The following is an 18,574-nucleotide window of genomic DNA, read 5'->3' as shown; positions in this document are numbered from 1 at the left end:
TTTTTTTTCATTGGCCATTAAAGAACACCATCAAGGGGATAAAGACCTTGTAAAAGACTGTCTGTGAATGATATGAGAAAATGAAAGCAGCACTCTGTTACTCACCATACCCCCCCCCCCAACAGTGTGTCGCCTACAGGGAGAGGAAACGCACTCAGCAAACTAAACTTATTGCTCAAAGACATCTGATCTTTGCTTTTCAGTCGTGGCATTCAAAACATAACCTTCCACACGGCGTCTGTTCTTGAAGATGGAAACATCTACCTGTTGCTTCTTTCATGTTCTGCTCAGACGCACATAACTACAAAAAACTATTAACCGTTCAAAGAGCTATATGTCGCTCCACGCATAAAAGCCTTTTCTGTTTTCTGTTTCCAGAAAAAAAAAAAAAAAAAAAAACATTATACAGAAACAACAAGAAACCATTTTGTTGTTCAAGGAATATGTTGGTGATTGACAGATTTATCTTTGAGACGGTGGGTTTCAAGCCTCAGCTCCACTAGTGGTGGATGAAGATTCAAGAAAACATCTTGCGCCTGACACCTCATTCATCATGGAACAGGAAATGACTGGGCCATTTGATGTCAAGAGACGATGACTTGAAGGGACAAGTACAATATGGTTTCAGCAGACGGAGATCTATGAGAATGTGGCTCTGATCCTGTCTGTATGCAAAAACCCGACCTCACTCTGAATAATCAGCGTGTGCGCTGGGTGCGTGTCATAGGAAATGATCTGCACGTTGCCAAACCGAGCCAAGCTTCTCTTGAGAGGGGCTGCCTCCTCTGTTCTCTGCCGACAGACGTTTTGTTTGCCGTGAAAAGAACCAATATGCTGGATCTGTGTTATAATCTTCAGATAATGAATTTATGTCTGTCAGATTTTCAGTGGAATCTCTACAAGGATGAAAGCACTCACTGGTGAAGTAAAAGACAACGACTGTGTCTGCAGGGAATGTCAGTCAAAGGGGGAAAAAGACATAGAAGTCTATATATATACATCTGCAGTGATTACCAGACGTGACATTTTGTGCCTCTGAGGCACATTCTGTCATATTGTATCAGTTTCTAGTGGAGTAGAATTCAATTGTAGAACTGGCCCATAATGCAATCTGACCTCTACGTATGTACAAGCATTTCAAATCGACTTTATGGAGAGATCTCTGAAAAAAGGGAAAGTGAATGATGGTATCTGTCAACAGTATTTTGGCGTTAATCTAAATTAACATTATCAACATATCTTATAAATATGTGTATGATCATAAATAGTTGTATTTCAAAATAAATAACCTAGGGCCTCGATAATTTATTTCAGATTTCACCCTGAATGAGGAGATATACATATATATATATATATACATATATATATTTTACCAAATGAACATCAAGCTGCTCTAAGAACACTTTAAACCAGTGATGAAGATTGTAGGCTTCTTCGCGAAAACGTTGACTGAAGTTAAAAATCAAGCAATGCTTTTTAAATTGTTCAAATAATTAAACATTTCTCACTGATCTTAAACATTTAGGCTATTGTGCATGTGAATGCTGTGTTACTACAGTGACAAAGTAGTTCAAGTTGTAACTGTAAGTTGTAGCTGTAAATATCAGGGATCAAATACTGCATTTAAAGTGGCGAAGGGGAAGTTGATTTTGTGTGGATATTGTGCCCCCTGTGGACAAAGTAAGTATTATCAAGTCTCACTAGGAGCAATGGTTGTCCTGTTATCTCTCAAATCTGCCTGTATCACTTTGATGCAATCTCGTTTTTCTTTGTAAAAACCAGGCTGGTTTACATGATCATTAAAACAGAAAACAGATATGAATTCATGAGCCTGGACTTAGGAGTGCTGCGGCTTCAGAAGGCTCCGGAGAGAATAAAAACAAACTTCTGCAGCATCAGTCTATCTCAGAACATTTCTTTCAACACGGTTATCTAACAACGTTTTAGACGCATATTGTCCAGTTGTGTAACAGTAAACGCACAGACAACTCCACTTTTTTTTTAAAGAGCATCTATCTGAAAGCCATTGTGTGAGAGATCAAAGCATCCCCCCTCCCCCCAAAAGATCTAATTCACTCTTATTTAATAGAAACATCTGTCTTTGAAGCGAATTATATGGTTTCAATGTGAAAAACTTCAACAAAAAAGCAGTCTGCCCAATAATATCAGTCTAGGAAAAGCTAAATACATCCTTCACATCTATCACTAAATGTATCACATGTTCATTCTCATGCAACTTTTGATAGCACTTATGTTGTGGGGAAGTTTAGCACAGTGCTGCTAGAGTTGTACAGGCAGGGCAGTGGGTGGTAAATGGATAAGCAGCATGGGAGCTGGAGATCAGAATCCAATGTAAAGTGAATCCTTAAAAACACAGCTGCACTTTTCTTTGGCCAACACACACTTGTTCACTGCTATGATTTTATGATTTCTTATTTTTAAAACAGTGAAGCAGCACAACATAAAAATAGCAGGGCAAAGAAGGAGGTGTGATAGTCCTAAAGAGGAATCATTCAGCAGTATTTCGTAAACAACGGATGTTCTTTCTGTACAAAAGCGGAGGAAATCTTTCTTCTCTTACCTTGAAAAAACTCATGAAGTCATGTCGCAGTAACTGCAGTGTTCGTGGGAATCTGTAGCTAATGAAGATAAACTTCTCTTGTTTCGAGGTTCCTTATGAGCGGCGACACCTAACTTGAATCCAAAGTATGAAGTTATGATACTGTCACTCATTTAATGAAGCTCTTGCACTCAGAATGCATCTCCCCGGCAGATAATCATCATGTCATTTGAACACTGTAACACCTCTGTAACGACTTCTGCAGGCGCCACAAAGGGGGGGGAATCACTTCGTCCCCCACATATTGCCTCCGCAACATTCAGCTCGAAAGAAGAACAGGACCCGAAATGTGTCCATCTTTTAAAAAGGCAGTATGGATAAGGCTAACAACAGCCAACCCTGTAGGCCTATGAGTCACCAACAGAGCACCTCTGCCAGGGGGCGAGGGATGCACCAAAGAGGTAGTGCTGACAGGAATCACAATTTGCCACTTTCCGGTGCAACACTGAGTAAAGCAAGAGAGGGAGGCTGAGGTCATCTGAAGAAACTGCAAGACAGTGTGATGATGAAGTGTGTGGGTTTATCTCTGCGTCACCAAGGTGTAAAAATAAATAAATAAATAAATAAAAAATTGTATAACGCACCAAAAATAGAGGATTTCCCCATTTTTTTATTCTTCCCAAAAGAGAAAACTGTGAGGAAAGCTTCGACTCTCACAGGACGTAGATTTTGTAACACAGACTACCAAGTCAAATTACTTGAGGTGAATTAGCTGCTCAAACAGGGAAACTAAAGACAACCTGAAAATAAAGCCGAAATGAAAGACATGTCTTGCTCTGTGAGAGCGTCACATGTCGGGTTAGGTTGTATTAGTTAGTTGTATTTTTATTATAATGCTTGTGTGCAATGCTAAGTGCTAGATGCAAACCATGATCTGAATCTTACAGTCTTAAATAGCAACACTAGGATCTACATTGTGCTAGTTGTGTTCATACATGACACAGCATGCTTTGCCTGAGATATGGCAAAGCAGAATGTCCAGTTTTGTAAACAGAAGCCAGTGCTAAACTGCAGTCCACTTCAGGCTGGTTGTAACAGCCCAGAAGTGTCATTGACACCCACATTAAAATGCCCTTTTTTTACATACAGACCTGTGTACAGCCTGTTTCTTTGTTGGTTCACTGTACTTACAGTATGTGTCAGTGGATTTGCACAGCTCTTTGATTGGCACAGCTTCTATAATGTAACTGCACATTTAGACTGTCAACACTGTTTATGCACATTTACAATCAGTCATACACTCTTAACAAATTTGCGAATTTGATTTAGTCTTTATTGAAACTTTCTTCGTTTGTATTTTTGATATCGTCAGGGCTTGATTACTTTGTATTTATTCTGTTAACCTGCTGCTGTAACATCACAGTTTCGCAGGTTTGGGATCAATCAAGTACAAATAGTGTATGCATCCATCTAGAGTGGTTGATCTTTGTCTAACTCATCTGGTTGGATTGTGTTAAGGGGCATGGCTGATCTGCCTCAGCTACATGTCTCTGGCTGTTACTCGAATGCCCGGGAGTCGGGTTGAGGCAGCATTTCAAATACGCCATTTGGCTTCAAAAGTCTGTTTCAGAGACCAAAAAGATTTTCCGTTGTACTAATTTAATTGTACTAATTTCCTATCGTATAGTATCATATTTAGCACAATTTAGTATCTTGTACAATAGAAGCAAAACTTATTAAGGATTTCCAACTTTTTGTACCAAATGTTGTTTCGTGTGCATAAATAGGAAAAGATTGTTGAGACTGTTTTTTGACTGTTTTAAGAGGTAGAGCGATGCTTGATGATTAACACCGTTAGGGTAGTTGTAACTTTTAAGAAATAATGCAGCTAAAAAAAAAAAATTCCCGACTTACCAGGGTAGAGGTTATGGTGAGACTCTATCTAAATATATTTAGAAACCTTCAGCTCACCTCTGGCACTCGCTGGCATGGAGGACCAGGTCCTGGTTGTTCTTGGCACTGACGGTGAGTTCGTGCTCTGTTGGGTTGAAAATGTCGAGCAGCAGATGACACTGGCGGGTGCTATGGAAAAACACAGACACAAAATCACAGATTATAAAATCATATTTGTGATTGCAAAACGGCCCTCGAGCAATTATCAGAAGAAAAGATGTGTTACATCATACACAAATACAGAATAGAAAGCTCTCCCACATACTAGTGTTCTATAGGGAGACTCTGATGGCCATAGAGTATGCTTAATGAGTTGCAAGAGTTTATGCATGAGGGAACAATAACTTTCTAAAAATAAACAACCAGACACACGTACAGTGGAAATGTACGAGATCAAGAGAAGACGTGTTGGGAGAAGGGTGTGAAGTGCTCATCAGTCCTTGTCATAACATCAAAAGGTGGCGGCGCTTTCATCAGACCCGCAGGCCTGGCAGGAGCAGGCCATCTCCATATCATCCCACGCCTGCTTTTCTCATGCAGATCATAAGAGGACCAATTTGTGATTTAGATCAAGACAGGAGATGATGCTGGTTTTTCAAAGAGTTAATTTTAACCCCCAAGTAGCTGTTCCCCCCCCCCCCCCCCCCCCCCCCCACCCAGTAATGAAGGATGAAAGGGACGGGTATCTGGAAGACAGACTGTCCAATGCAGCCGCCATATGACTAAACTCTGCAAGAGACAGTTCTGCCATTTTACACATAGCATAGACATTTTTACTATGCACAGCTGAGCTTAAAGAGTTCAGCCGAATGAGTCACCTGACTTCAAATTATTTCAGCTGAATTTGACCTTTGCACTCACTAGTAGGACCTACTCGGGAAATTAGGTCTGTTTCTACTTCAGCAAAACCAAACAAAAATATTGGCCATCATAAGTTGTATGTTTTCCCTGCACAGGCCACCATTACCAGAGGTTCCTATTCTCCATTTGCAAAGGCTAATCTTACCCAGTTAACAAACTGCATGCAGCTAATGAGCTAAAGTTAGGTGCAGGGGGCAAGCAGCCAGAGAAGTTCTTTCAAACAGTATTAGATTTACCATGAATCAGTCAAATGTCTATATCATGGGATTTGTTTGTTTTGAAGAGTACAAGACCGCCTTGAATAACTTGGCTCACATTAAAAGTCTTAGAAACATGCAAACAGTGAAGGAAAGCTAAACCAATTAAATCAAATTGGAAGCAGCTCAATCACAGCCAGGTTCTTCTTTCAGGAATTAGTCATGCGTCCGTGTTTCTACCTGTTGATGTCAATTACATGTGGTGCTACATGAACATTTCAATCACATTTTAATGTTGATAACCTGAAGAGAAAAGTTAGCAGCATGCTGTGCTGCTCTTGCATGTCTTGGTGTAAAGTTACACATGTAATAAATCCTTGTTGATGTCGCTTGTATGGCAATTTGAACATTACAAACTATTGCATCTGAAGTGGCTTCCCAACATCCGAAAATAGAGTTGCAGGACAGACCTCACTTACCTAGAGAAAGACATACCAGAGTGCTCTAAGATAACATCATTAATGACACTGAAGGTTCAAGACCGAGTCAAGACCAAGGCAGGGTGTGAGCAAGACAAGACCAAGACCATAAATATCAATAAAAAAATCATCATCTTGTTAGCAGCGGGTGCATCATTCACTTAGACCGTAACACCAAGATGGTTGAAGCTGTAACCGGGGGATACAAATCAAATGAATATATAAATATAATGAATATATGGAAGTTACTGGTGATTTTAGATGCCTCTAATCAAATTAATGACATGGGTTAAAAAAAAAAAAAAAAACCCTTTCAGTGTTGGTCTTGATTTAAAATCTCCACCCATTCCAAGACTGAGTAAAAATGCTTTCCATTCCAAGACGAAACCGAGACCTTCAAATTGACGGATTTTAAGTACTACAACAACACTCGAAAGCAGTGGTTCCCAAAGTGGGGGTCCTTTGGGAGTCCTTCCAAAAACATGACATGACACATGACATGGTTTAAAATTGCATATTTTACCCTTTAGTGTGAAAATAAATGTCAAAAAAACTTATACTTTCTTACTTATATAAAACCTAAGTCAACTTACTGCTGACTGCCTGTTGTTGTTGTTTATTTGAACCTATTTCAGAGATCAATGAGGCATGCAATATAGTCATTTTCCACTCAAATGGTTGAAAATATTTCTCTCTCTCTCTCTCTCTGGAGCTGGAAACACAACTGCCAAATTTATAAAGCTGGAATATATAGCATGCTGAAAAGCAATTACAATAAGTGGACTCAAACAGCGAGAACAGATGTAAAATTGCGTCCTTTGTACAAATTAAATGCTGCCCATCAGCCCATCATCTTCCCTCAGGGTCACACTAAGCCCCCCTCCCAGCCACCGTCTTGCCTCTTAAATCTCGGGGTTAATGGAGGCTTATGTTGAGCTCGCCCAAGTCCCTAATAAACTGCTTTGGCAATTAGGGGAGCACATATTTTTTTTCAAGCCTTCCCATGTTTCTTTAATTGTCTTGTTGTCTTTGTTAGCGGATGTGATTAACGGGCTGAATGGGGCGAGGTACTGATTTATAGGTTGTGCCGTTTAGCTGAGGCGATCAATCAGGCCACCTAGTTAAGAGACACCGGTTCATTGTTCACGCCCTAAGAACTCGAGATAAACTGAAGGAAAGACAAGCTGGATTTGCACCTTTTGATAAGCATGAGCCTAAAATGACACTGAACAAATGGACAAGCTTCTTTCTTTTTCTTTTTTTTTTAAGACTGTTACAGAAGAAAAGCTGAAGACAATGTTTCTCCAACTAGCGGGAACTGGATCACAACACCAAATCATTCTGAGAAGTATTCTGCTGAGTGACGACACAGGGCCCCAAGATCTAAGCCGAATAAATAATTCAAAAGTGCCATCGGGGTTTCAAACTACTTGTCTCTCTTTCAGCCTGTGAATTTTTAAATCCTATTTAAGAACCAAGTGAGGCATCAAGGGAACAAAGTTATCTGTCTCTTTAAAATGAACACATATCAAACCTGCTCCAGTGTGCAAAACAAATCATTAATCAATTACATATCAATATTATTGCCTTGTGTCTAATAAATGAAGCAAAATATAACTTGCAAGTGAAAATAAGGATCCCTGAAAGAGTTTGTCGGCAAGGATTATTGTTGTGCTATCACCACCATGTGTACCTGGGTGGATATTATAAGGTCAAACCTAATTTCAAAGAGTAAGTCCTGATCCCAGAAGAAGTCTTTTACTACGAATCATTCCAGGTGCAGCTGGAAGAGTGCCAAAAGGTAAGGAGGAAAAAAAAAGAAAAGAGAAAAAAAAAGGCTAGCTACTAAGTGGTCTATTTCTGAGAACACAACCACACTGACAAATGTGCCATGGCGTCAGCATTTTGCTATTATTGATCTGAAGAGGACCTTGTTGCAGCAGAGTGGACGTCAAAACCTGGCGCCACACATTTATAAGACAAGACCACAGAAAGACATCAATACTAAACAGACAAACACCAGGGCGACAGGCTGATTATTTTTGTCCCAACATCAACCATACAGATAAATAGAGCTGCCGACACCGGACGGGAATTAGTTGGACTCGGTACCCTGTCATTGTGAGGCAGTGGGTGGTAAAGATGGAGCACACTGTAGGAGGAGACAGAAATGCTGATCAATGACGCTGTGCCCACACCTCTGTCGATTCTGCAAATCTGGAATCAATAAGTGCTGATTTCGCTGCCTTACTCCGGCACACAAACATGTCATATACCCTGCTAACTAATGTAACAGCCTTAATTAGCCCAGTTTGATTTAGAGAACTGCCAATGGTGGGCTATTTTAGGGCTGTGTAGTAACTGGAGCCTATAAGTCAAAGTAAAGACCTCTGATGTTTGGATCAAAATCTCTCTTGGCCTCAAACAAGTACATAGGGACTCATATGACTAAAATGTCATATGAAAGCACGACAACTCAACCGTGCATGGCCATGGGTTCGATTTGATTTGGGCCAGTTTTAACACATTTCCCTCTGATGCTATTAGAGTTCTTACAATACTGATACCAATATTCCAAAATGCTTTATACAAATGGATCATTGTGTTCTGGTGAGTCCACATGTTGTGCGACAATCCTGTACCATTATTTTTATTATTATTATTATTTTTTTTTTTCAGACTGAATAAAAATAAAAAGCTATGATTGGAAATCAGCTCTTCTTTTGCACTCAATAACATCAGCCTACACATGAGGCAGCCACGGATGTATTGGAACCACCACCATTAACTATTGTCGAAGAGAAGCTACAGTAAGAAGAAGTGGTTCGCTCGTCATTTATTCATTCACATCGCTGACAACATCAGTGCTAGAGGATGTAGCATTAGATGAAGCTTCGCTCTATCGATCAGTTTGTTAATTTAGCGCACCTCCCTTGCATTAGCAAAGACAACATATCACAAGCTATAAGCACAGCATTTGCTAATATTGGCTCAGCATGTGTGCAAGCATCGTTTTTCTCAAGTCCCACACTCGTGTCAGTACTTTGTATCAATACAGCATGTCTACATACTGCCAGTCAATAGGTCTTGTATTGAGTGTGAGACCGGCTCAGAATGTGTTTTACCTGTGAGGACCGACAGGTCACACTGGTCACAGATGAGTACGCTGAAAATCGTCAGATCAGATCTGGTCACAAGCCGATAAACAATCTATTGATCGACTTTTACTTGTCAAACTGTTTTCCTGCTACTCGATTTATAATTGTATTGACTGACTACGATGTGAACACACAGTCGGCTCACATTTTGACAAAGAAAGAAAACGAAAGACTAAAACACAACATTCATATCCACAAACTCGTTTTTTCTATCTCCAGACAAACTGTATAGGATGTGATGTCAAAAAGACATTGAAGCTGTGTATGTAAATTAAAGGCAGCAGAAAAGATTAAAGATTAGCATTAAAGATGCTAATCGAGAGGCACTGTAACAGAAACACGTTGAAGGATCCATTCCTTCTCCACTGCAGACCAATGCATATTTCAGGGGAAACACAATATTGAGCAAATGGGATTTTAACAGGTCCTGGGAAAGTATGGATCATTGAGTATTTCACACTTTCTGGCTCTCAGTCACTTTCTTCAACAGATCTGTCACCTTAGACATGGCCAAAGGTGAGAAAGAGAGAAACCAAGATCTGCCATTCATATGGTAGGGAAAGGTACAGAGGAATAAAAAGGTATAGAAATTGAGATATAGAAATGTATAGTGATGGAATGTAGAGTGAAGCGATGAAAGAAATCCTGAGAGACACAACGGAAGATGGGGACAGAAAGGAAGAGGAAGATTTGAAATGAGAAAAAAAAAGGATTAAAGAACTGAGCAGTGAGCCAAGCATTTGAAGACTGTATAGTAAGTCTATCTAGAAAGTCAGGAAGTGTAAAACAAAGGTGGAGAGAGAGGTAAATGAGATACAGAGGCTACATTGAAATGCAATCTCAGAAGCCCTATGGCAAAACGTTTCCTTTCCAAGCATTGAGTATTCCTTTAAGAGAGCAAAAAACAAGGTTCATTTTAACGTGCAGATTCCACAGGAAGTATGTGCACCGAGATCCGTCTCCCTGGTGCTTTTGCTCCTTCCAATGGGGTGTGACCTACACCCTGCTGGATCCTTTTGCTGAAGCATGGAGCACAGTGGAGCGCAGCCATGAGCAGCTGGGTTTAGGAGTTCACAGGATCACGAGGGAATAAAGAGAGCAACATGCAAACAACAGGTTCCCTAGATTGTTTTTGTTCATATGGTGCCTGTTTCGATGGCATGTTGAAATAGGGATGTGCAGTCTGTACATGGTGTTTTATTTTGAAATTGACCAGATGCTCTATTTGTACCCGTGCCTGACTTTCTGTCCGGGTTGATCTGCTCTGCTCAGTTTGTTGTGTGCTGGCTGTGGGCTCAGTCCAAAATAGACTCAGTGTGTATTTCAAGCGGAGTGAAGGAGGGGGGGGGGGGGGGCATCATGCAAACATGGGCATTGACTAGAGATGCCACAATCAGCTCCAGTTGTGCTGCACTGACGTAGTGCGACACAGTTGAATCCTGTGGAAACTTCCCGTTGTGCTTTCTTTATCTTTGGGGTTCCACGGGATTATTCAGCCAAGGACGGGAAACAATACTCTCTGTTTTGAAGCTTTAAGATGATTCCAGATTTATATTGGCATAAAGGTAGACATAAACAAGAGCAGTAACTTACCAATTTTCTTTTTTCAGGTGGTTCAAGCAACAAAATGTGAGCCATCTTTTGGTCTTCTTGGCTTTGTGTAAACTACCCGGTGGAGTAAATAGAATTCAGCACACTGTTTCTGTGATTCAGGTCACTGTTAGGTCATTGTAACATCTCACCATTACTGACAAAGCTTTGTTAAATGTCTGGAAATACGAATCTTCCTTGTGGGTTCTTTAATTTACATGACAGCAGGAGTTCACTTACAAGACAACCACAAGTCACTTTAGTGTTTCAGGACAGCTAATGATGCCCTCTGATTATTTCAGCTATATTTTGACTGAACTCCCCATGCTTATAGTAGTTATGAGAAAGCAAAAGGGCCACTCAGAGGAAGTGGTGTTGGGCTAGAGAAATTAAAATTGACTATGGGAGAGCTGGAAGCTGAAGAATAGAAGGAGACAAAAGTGAACAAGAGCAAGAAAAGGTGAAAGATAAAAGAAGAAGAAGGAGACCTAGAGACCAAAGTGGAGAGACAGGTAGAGAGTGAGTGAGCATATTAGTGATGCTAACAAACTACAAATAGTCTAGACAGCGCAGACTCTTGTACCTTTGTCAATATAAGGATTTTCTGAACTGTCAGTGGAGGACTAGAATTAGGAAATGTACCGTAGGAACCAGAGCTGCTGAAAAAGTGGGCAGTCACTGTTGAGCTCTATTCTAGTGAATGAAGATGGACCACTTGTTGTGCCAGCTGCTGCTGAGAGCTCGTCTACGACACACCGGGCTATTTCTGCCCATTAAAAGCTCTCATTCATGTCTTTCTTGAGTGTTTTATGTCACTTCAGAATGCACAAACAGTGCACATCTAATTGTACTGACAACAAATCTGTTGTTCTCAACATGGCAGCCATGCCAGGAAGGCAGAATGACGATGAATGAGGATTCTACGAGTGTCTCTCTTCTACACCGGACGGCATGTATAAAGGCTATCCTTCAAGTGGTTTAATCCCATGTGAAGGTGGCAAGTATGTATTCCTTACACATTCACTATCACGGCTCGACTAAACACATCAACTTACTCGTGTTGCAGTACTCAAATTCCTTCTTGGTATCACTCTTGGCTTGGAATTGAAATCATGTTTACTCTGCCTTGTATCGGTCTCAGACTTGGAGGAAGACCATCAATGAACCACCTCATGACTTTAAAGTAAAAAAATTTACTTAAAGAGCAAATCACTTCAATTCATTCTTAATTTGAATTTAATTTCCTGGTTACAGATGCAACATGTAGTCGAAGTGAGTGACACGCCCCTTCACACAAGATGATGATTATTCATTGTTATTTATGGTCTCGGTCTTGGCTCAGTCTGGTCCTGCGTCGGTCTTGAACCCTAAATGTCTTAGTCTCGTCTCGGTGTCAGAGCACCACAGTCTCGAGTATGTCTTGGTCTCTGTAAGTGTGATCCTGCCTCCAACACTGAATCCTATTTAAACCACCTCTTCCCATCTTTATGAGATTCAACAATCCATGCTGCAGCAAACCTTCAACTCAGATGACAATGGTGAGCCACACAGTGTGGTGTGGTTAAGTCACTGCTGTTTGTATAACTGCATTGGTTAAATACAATAGTGTTGTAATTGTAGTAAAACCCTTGATTTGAATCCTAAACAGGGTCATAATGGGATGTGATATGATTTGATGGAAACAGTACAGGCTGAATAAAAGAGAAAGCGTCTGCACTGTGTGTTTGAGCTTGTGACTCCACACCTGCAAAAGAATATGAGCCTCTCCATGGAAGTCGCTTTTCAGTACATCACCACTCCATTAGGGAACTAGCAGGCTGTTCTGGTCGACGGAGCAGTGGTTTTAAAGGCGGTGAGAGGAGGCTGTTAGATAAGTGCGACTGTCAATGAAGCAGCAGGTAAAAAAAAAAAAAATCCCCCTTATATTTATTTATCTCTCGATTTCCCATCTTTTTTCACTGACAACAACATTTTTTTGTACAACCGTACTAACTTACCTACAGAATCATCTTGATGCATTACGAAACATTGGTGTTAAAGCACCATAATTCCCATCTTACTATACTGGGGATTTTGGCTCTGGTTCAGGATTTTCATTACATTTTAGTTAAATTCAGATTTTAATATTTTCAACTTCCTCTGAGCATGCTTTTCCACAGTAGCCTGTTCAAAGTGATTATCAATAACATTTTTAGTTACCGCACGATATAGCAGTAAAATAAGAGGAGGAAAAGTTAGAGAGAGGATCAAGAGAAATGCAAAAAGATGATAAAAACGGTAAATGGACTTGAGCTTGTTAAGCGCTTCTAGTATTCTGACTATTCAAAGTGCTTTTATAGCGCAGGTCACACCTACAGATTCACACACTGAAGGCAGAGGCTGCTGTGTGAAGTGACCTTCAGAAAGAACTCATCCCATTCATACGCCGCTGACAAAGCAATCCTGGATTAAATGTGTTGCCCAACATCAGCGAGTTGCTGCAGCTGGAGATCAAACCCTGCACCTTCCAGTTCAGTGACATCGACTCTACCAACTGAGCCACAGCTGCCCCAAAGAACATCATAAGGCAAGATAACAGACAAAGAAGTGGAGAACAAAATCTCCCCCAAAAAACAGGTGCTGAAGTTGAGAGAGTAAACACGAAAGACTAATAATAGGGACAGACAACTGAAATAAAAGTTAGAGGGAGATAATAAGGAGTTGAGCAAGAGAGTAAGGGAGAAGAGAGAAGAGGACAAAATATAGTAATTAAAAAGTACCATTGTTTAATTTGCTGGATAGAAGAAAACCAACGTGTATCAATAATGAAAAGGGAAATAAAAAGACTTCAAGTGAGAAGTGATTCTTCCTGTTCAAGAAAGCTGCTGATGTGTGTGTGTGTGTGTGTGTGTGTGTGTGTGTGTGTGTGTGTGTGTGTGTGTGTGTGTGTGTGTGTGTGTGTGTGTGTGTGTGTGTGTGTGTGTGTGTGCGTAGAGAGAGAGAGACTGGCTTAGTTTTAGAGCAGGCATGTCTGTAGGATGAGGGATGGATGTTGTTGATGTAAAGAGCACAGGGATCATTCAAAGACTTCATGTATTGCACTCAGTAAAGGTTCTATGCATATTAATCTGTGTCTGCAAAGAGCCGAGATGGATGGCTTTAAGTACAGATATTATTATAGCTAATGATACACTTCAAGTGGTCATTTCACAGCCACGATCATTCTCCATCACTCGGATTTTTTTTTTCTTTTCCTGAGAGTATTGGAGCTGAAAAGTGGAGTGAAGGAAGGCACCGGGAGAGTGTGTGTGTAGTAACGTATGTGCATGTCCATTAGAAAGACAATGTGAAAGCATGAAAATTGACTGGATATCCATTGAACTACAGCTGCCACTATCTGACCTCCTGAGTGGGTTGGTTAAGATAGCAATAATGTCACAGCCAGAGTATGACTGCAGCGGTGAACGAGAGAGTGTACTATGTTCTATTCCCCCACTCGAGAGAAAAATGTGCTGCGATGTGAGATAAAATGAAGCTACAGAATCAAGAGGGAGCATCAGGTATATGTTTTGGTTTTGTAATTATTCTATATTTACAGGACTTCGTTATCACATGAACATATGCTTTGAAGAATGAATGCGCAGAGACATGATGTCAATTCTCGCGACACGTCAAATTGAAGTTACCATGGAATGAAAAGTGAACGGGAGGATATTTTTCATGTCCAAATTTAGATTGTGTCAATCACTGTTCGATACAGCACATTTGAAAATGTTGATGTATGTTAACCATGTCAGGACCTACAAAAAATCCTCTTGCAACCATTTTCTACCTCCAACATGAAGTCCGCCATTGTATTATGAATGTGTAAATAATGACCCAACTGTGGATGTTCAGTCTTCCTGTTAAAATAAACTTCCTCGAGACCCTGCTCATGCGATCATTACCAACTCTGTGTCTGTGTCAGTCAGGTCCTCAACAGACATCTCGGCCGGGAGCTCGTTCTTCTGCTGAAGATGTAAAAATTCAGCCAGCATTACAATCTTGACATTATAGGACTGGCTGTGCCAGGAGATCTGCAATGTGCGATCATAAATGGGAGTGTCGAACAGCACCCTAATGTGTCTGTAAACGCATCGACTTCCTTCAGTCAACTCTATGAAACTAAATTAAAGGAAGTATCAAAAACAGAAGAATATAATCCTAAAAAAAAAAAAAAATTATAAAAAGGGTTTTCACTTGAACAACAGACTCAAAAGTACTCCAACAAACTCAATCTCCAAACACAACTGAGCAGGCTGGCTGAAGGCAGAGAGGATTTAAAATGTGTTCCGTGAGGTCCTGATGAGGATAAGGTTCTAGAACCCAATGATGTCAAACTTGTAGTTTTTCTAAACTTTTGTTGCTATGGCACTGCAATTAAGATAAACAGCAGCTAGACACGTTATCAGGTACAGTATATCTTATTAAAATTTATTGACCATTAAAATGGAAATGTCTTATTATATACAACCACAACATGGCGAAACACAATAAAAAAAAAGACATTTTTGGACACTGTCTTTCACAGAAGGAAACCAACCATTGGTTATTTCAGCTTTTACCCCAAACGATATGTTTACCTTTTAGGGTAAACAGTGTGTGAACCATCTCTGTCTTTGTTTTAAGTAACCTCGCACCGTTTGCAAAAGACCCTTTTAGGTTTGATGTCATGGGATTCACTGGAGGCTAAACAAGGCTAAATCAGAAGAAAACACAATTAGCTACCACAGAGCAGTCGACAATACAGGACTCCTAAAATGTTGTTGTGTGCCACAGTAGAAGTGGAATTAATAATTAGGGCCCAAAGCATTGACAAGTGCGAAGGACCCTATTTTAATCTGAATGATTATTAGGGCCCGATGCAGTGGAAAGGACCCTATTGTATTCTGAAGGACTATTTTTATTCTTCCGCGACTTTGTTGCCATTTTTGAGTGCCTGAACATGAATAAACAAAAACAAAAACAAAAAAAAAAAAAAGTTTGCAAAATGGCTCAAGTCGCCCCTTAAGTAAAAAAAAAAAGGCTGTGGCATGCGGCCAAACTTCAATGTTTTTTCTTTTTCTTTTGCCGATTTTCGAACAATAAAATGCTCACATGTAAGGACCTACAAAAATCCTCTTACACACAGAAGTCTGCCATATTTTTTTAATGCAAGAAAAAGGGCTCAAATTTGCGTTTCACAGTTTACCAAATTAAACGTATTTCCCTCAGGCACCCCTTTATCCGATCATCACAAACGTATTGTCAGTCTGTTTTAGACATGTTAAAGATCCAAAGTCATGTGAAATTAAGATTCTATATTAAAGGGCGTGGCCACAGCATACTGTCAAACATTCATATCTTGGTGCATCCTCATGAAATTCTTTCTAAAGGCCCCCCTCAAGAGGTTTGTTCCCTGACGTGTGTGACATTATTTCCGCATATTAAGCATGTCAACACTTACATAAAATGCCTGGGTGCCCATTGTCAAAACTTAACAGGAAGACCGTCATGTTTTGAATGTGGGTATAATAAGTGGCCTAATTTTGCCTGTTCAGACTTCCTATTCGAACATACTTCCTTGAGACCCTGTTCATGCGATTATTGCTAACTTAGAGTCGGTGTGTTCTAGACATGGATAGGATCTCCCCTTGTGCTCCGCACAATTCTACACAAAAGGGCTTGGCCTTAGTGTACTGTAAAACTTTCACTTTTACACAAGTCAAACTGTAAGGCCTGCTGCTGGGCCACGTCTTGCTGTTGCACTAAAGAATTTGCACTCCTGCGGTCGCAACACACCCAGACATGCACAGGGTGCTTCGAACCCTTCATCCCGGCCCGCGATTTTTATCTCACTTGGTACTTATTGCTTACTTTATTAAACTCTTTCTATTTGTATTTCATTTTCATAATATGACAATTACTATATTTCCTACTGCTACAGTATATTTGGTTAAGAAACCTCTGTAAAAAACACATTTCAAAAAGTCTGTTACCTGGTGGCAGGGAGGGTGCTGACTCTGGTGAAGAAAACAGATGGCTCTATGTCAACATGGACTCCCAAAGACAGCTCCCTGTAGTAGCCCTCCACTTTTCCTGCTCCACCCGAGTACTTGAAGTTCAGGACTGCATCCAAAGTCTGCAACGAGATCAAGGGAACAATACACATTTAGATTCAGCTGGCTTTACTGTGCACACATTTACAGGTCCTATCTTGGACAAAAATAATAATTAACTGTAATTGAATTAAAAAAGCTGCACATATCCATACGTGGGATTATGGTATGCCATTATGTCACTAAAACTGTGTTCAAAGCTTTGTGGCAGTAAATAACTGCACACAAGGAGAACCATTGTGTGATTTAATGAAATGGATGTCAAACTATAAGGAAGCCTGAGCAGGGGGAGAGTGGGATTCGTCTCTGTGGGTGGGGCAGTAAGTTGGCGTGACTGGCTGGCCGTGTTCCACATGATGAGAGGAAAGTGGACACAAAAAATTACTCAGAGGTATTCTTTGGATTGGGGGGGGAGCAGGACCAGCAGCCAAGTGGGCGAAAGATGGGGAAATTAAAAGTGGCAGTTTATAGTGAAGGAGCACTCGCTGACTCAGGCAATGGGCTGAAGCGGGTGGAGGGATCACCCAAGGTCTCGCTTTTCTTCCTATGCAGTCTATATCATCTCTCCGCATATTGCTGATGGAGGCACTGGCTCTGCCTTTCAAGAACAAATTTCACTGTTTCCTTGATTATTTTCAGTCTTTAGACCCTCTTGCGGGCGTGCAGAGCGCCAAGTGGAATGATTTGGAGCCTGCTGGCTCGACGTCTGGCTTATTACTACCTAATGATAGAAGCACAGTGCACTGAATAAAGAGAGATGAAAACATTAGAGGGGATTATTATTATTTGAGACCAAGAACCCTGATTCAGAAATGTCACTGATCTAGAACAGTAGGGTTTTTATTTCAATTCCTTGGTCTAATTTCAAGTCAATAGTTTTATTTTCCTCTCACTCTGAGTATTATTATGCCATTTATTCCAAGCCAAGCTACTAGCAGGCACCATCAATGGCAATGTTGGTCAGTCCTGACCTTTGGTCCGGGCGAGTTGATTGTAGCTGTGGATGCCTGTACATTTGTACACTTTGAGATGACTCATTTCTAACTCTGTTGTTCAATTCTATAATGACAATAAAAGCTTTCTATCTCCTGGGCTGCAATACAACACATCAACAATGATCAGACAGAGTGCAATGGATATTGCTGATGCAAAGAGGATGACTTAATAAATAGAGAAACACCTCGCATTTCATGTAGCGCAAACCTCAAGTCTACACGTTATCATTTCCAACGAGGTATCTCAACAATTAATGGATCTACAGGTGGAAAAAAAGGAGGAGGAGGAATCCCGAAAACCTGGTAATGTCTTGCTCACCATGGGCTTCACAGTTGTGGTCACTGAAATGTCTTGGCAAAATGAATTTTCCATAAAAAGTTGTCCAGACATTTTTGTCTTCTCAGAAGTATTTGGTACACATGTGGCGATCTCCTTGGTTTTCATGTTGCTAAGACACCTATTGGGTAAGGATGCAAACCAATAGTGACGTTCCCTGTTTAAATCTTTGTTGCATGTTATTGTCAATCTCTACATCTTCATTTCGTGCCATTTCTCTTCTTTGCTATCCAATAAAAGCATAAAATGATCTCTCACCTGTGCGCCGACATGAGTGGCCGCACATCCAGTAGCTCCGTCCCTGTCGTACTCGTCTTGATATGTTATT

General features: G+C 40.5%; 1 protein-coding gene across 2 annotated transcripts in view; it reads right to left on the bottom strand.

Moving 5' to 3' along the window:
• The window catches only part of trappc9 (trafficking protein particle complex subunit 9), a 211,951-nt gene that overhangs the window by 85,011 nt on the left and 108,366 nt on the right, over window positions 1-18,574 (bottom strand). For both annotated transcript variants that reach the window (XM_079368513.1, XM_079368514.1), the window contains 2 exons: window positions 16,795-16,937; window positions 4,532-4,642 (listed from right to left, as the gene is read on the bottom strand). In XM_079368513.1, the coding sequence (XP_079224639.1) occupies window positions 4,532-4,642; window positions 16,795-16,937 (254 nt within the window). The remainder of the gene's footprint in view (window positions 1-4,531; window positions 4,643-16,794; window positions 16,938-18,574) is intronic.

This window comes from Symphodus melops (assembly GCF_947650265.1).
Source record: "Symphodus melops genome assembly, chromosome: 18".
In the NCBI taxonomy this organism is placed as follows: domain Eukaryota; kingdom Metazoa; phylum Chordata; class Actinopteri; order Labriformes; family Labridae; genus Symphodus; species Symphodus melops.
This window is presented reverse-complemented; position numbering and strand designations above follow the sequence as displayed.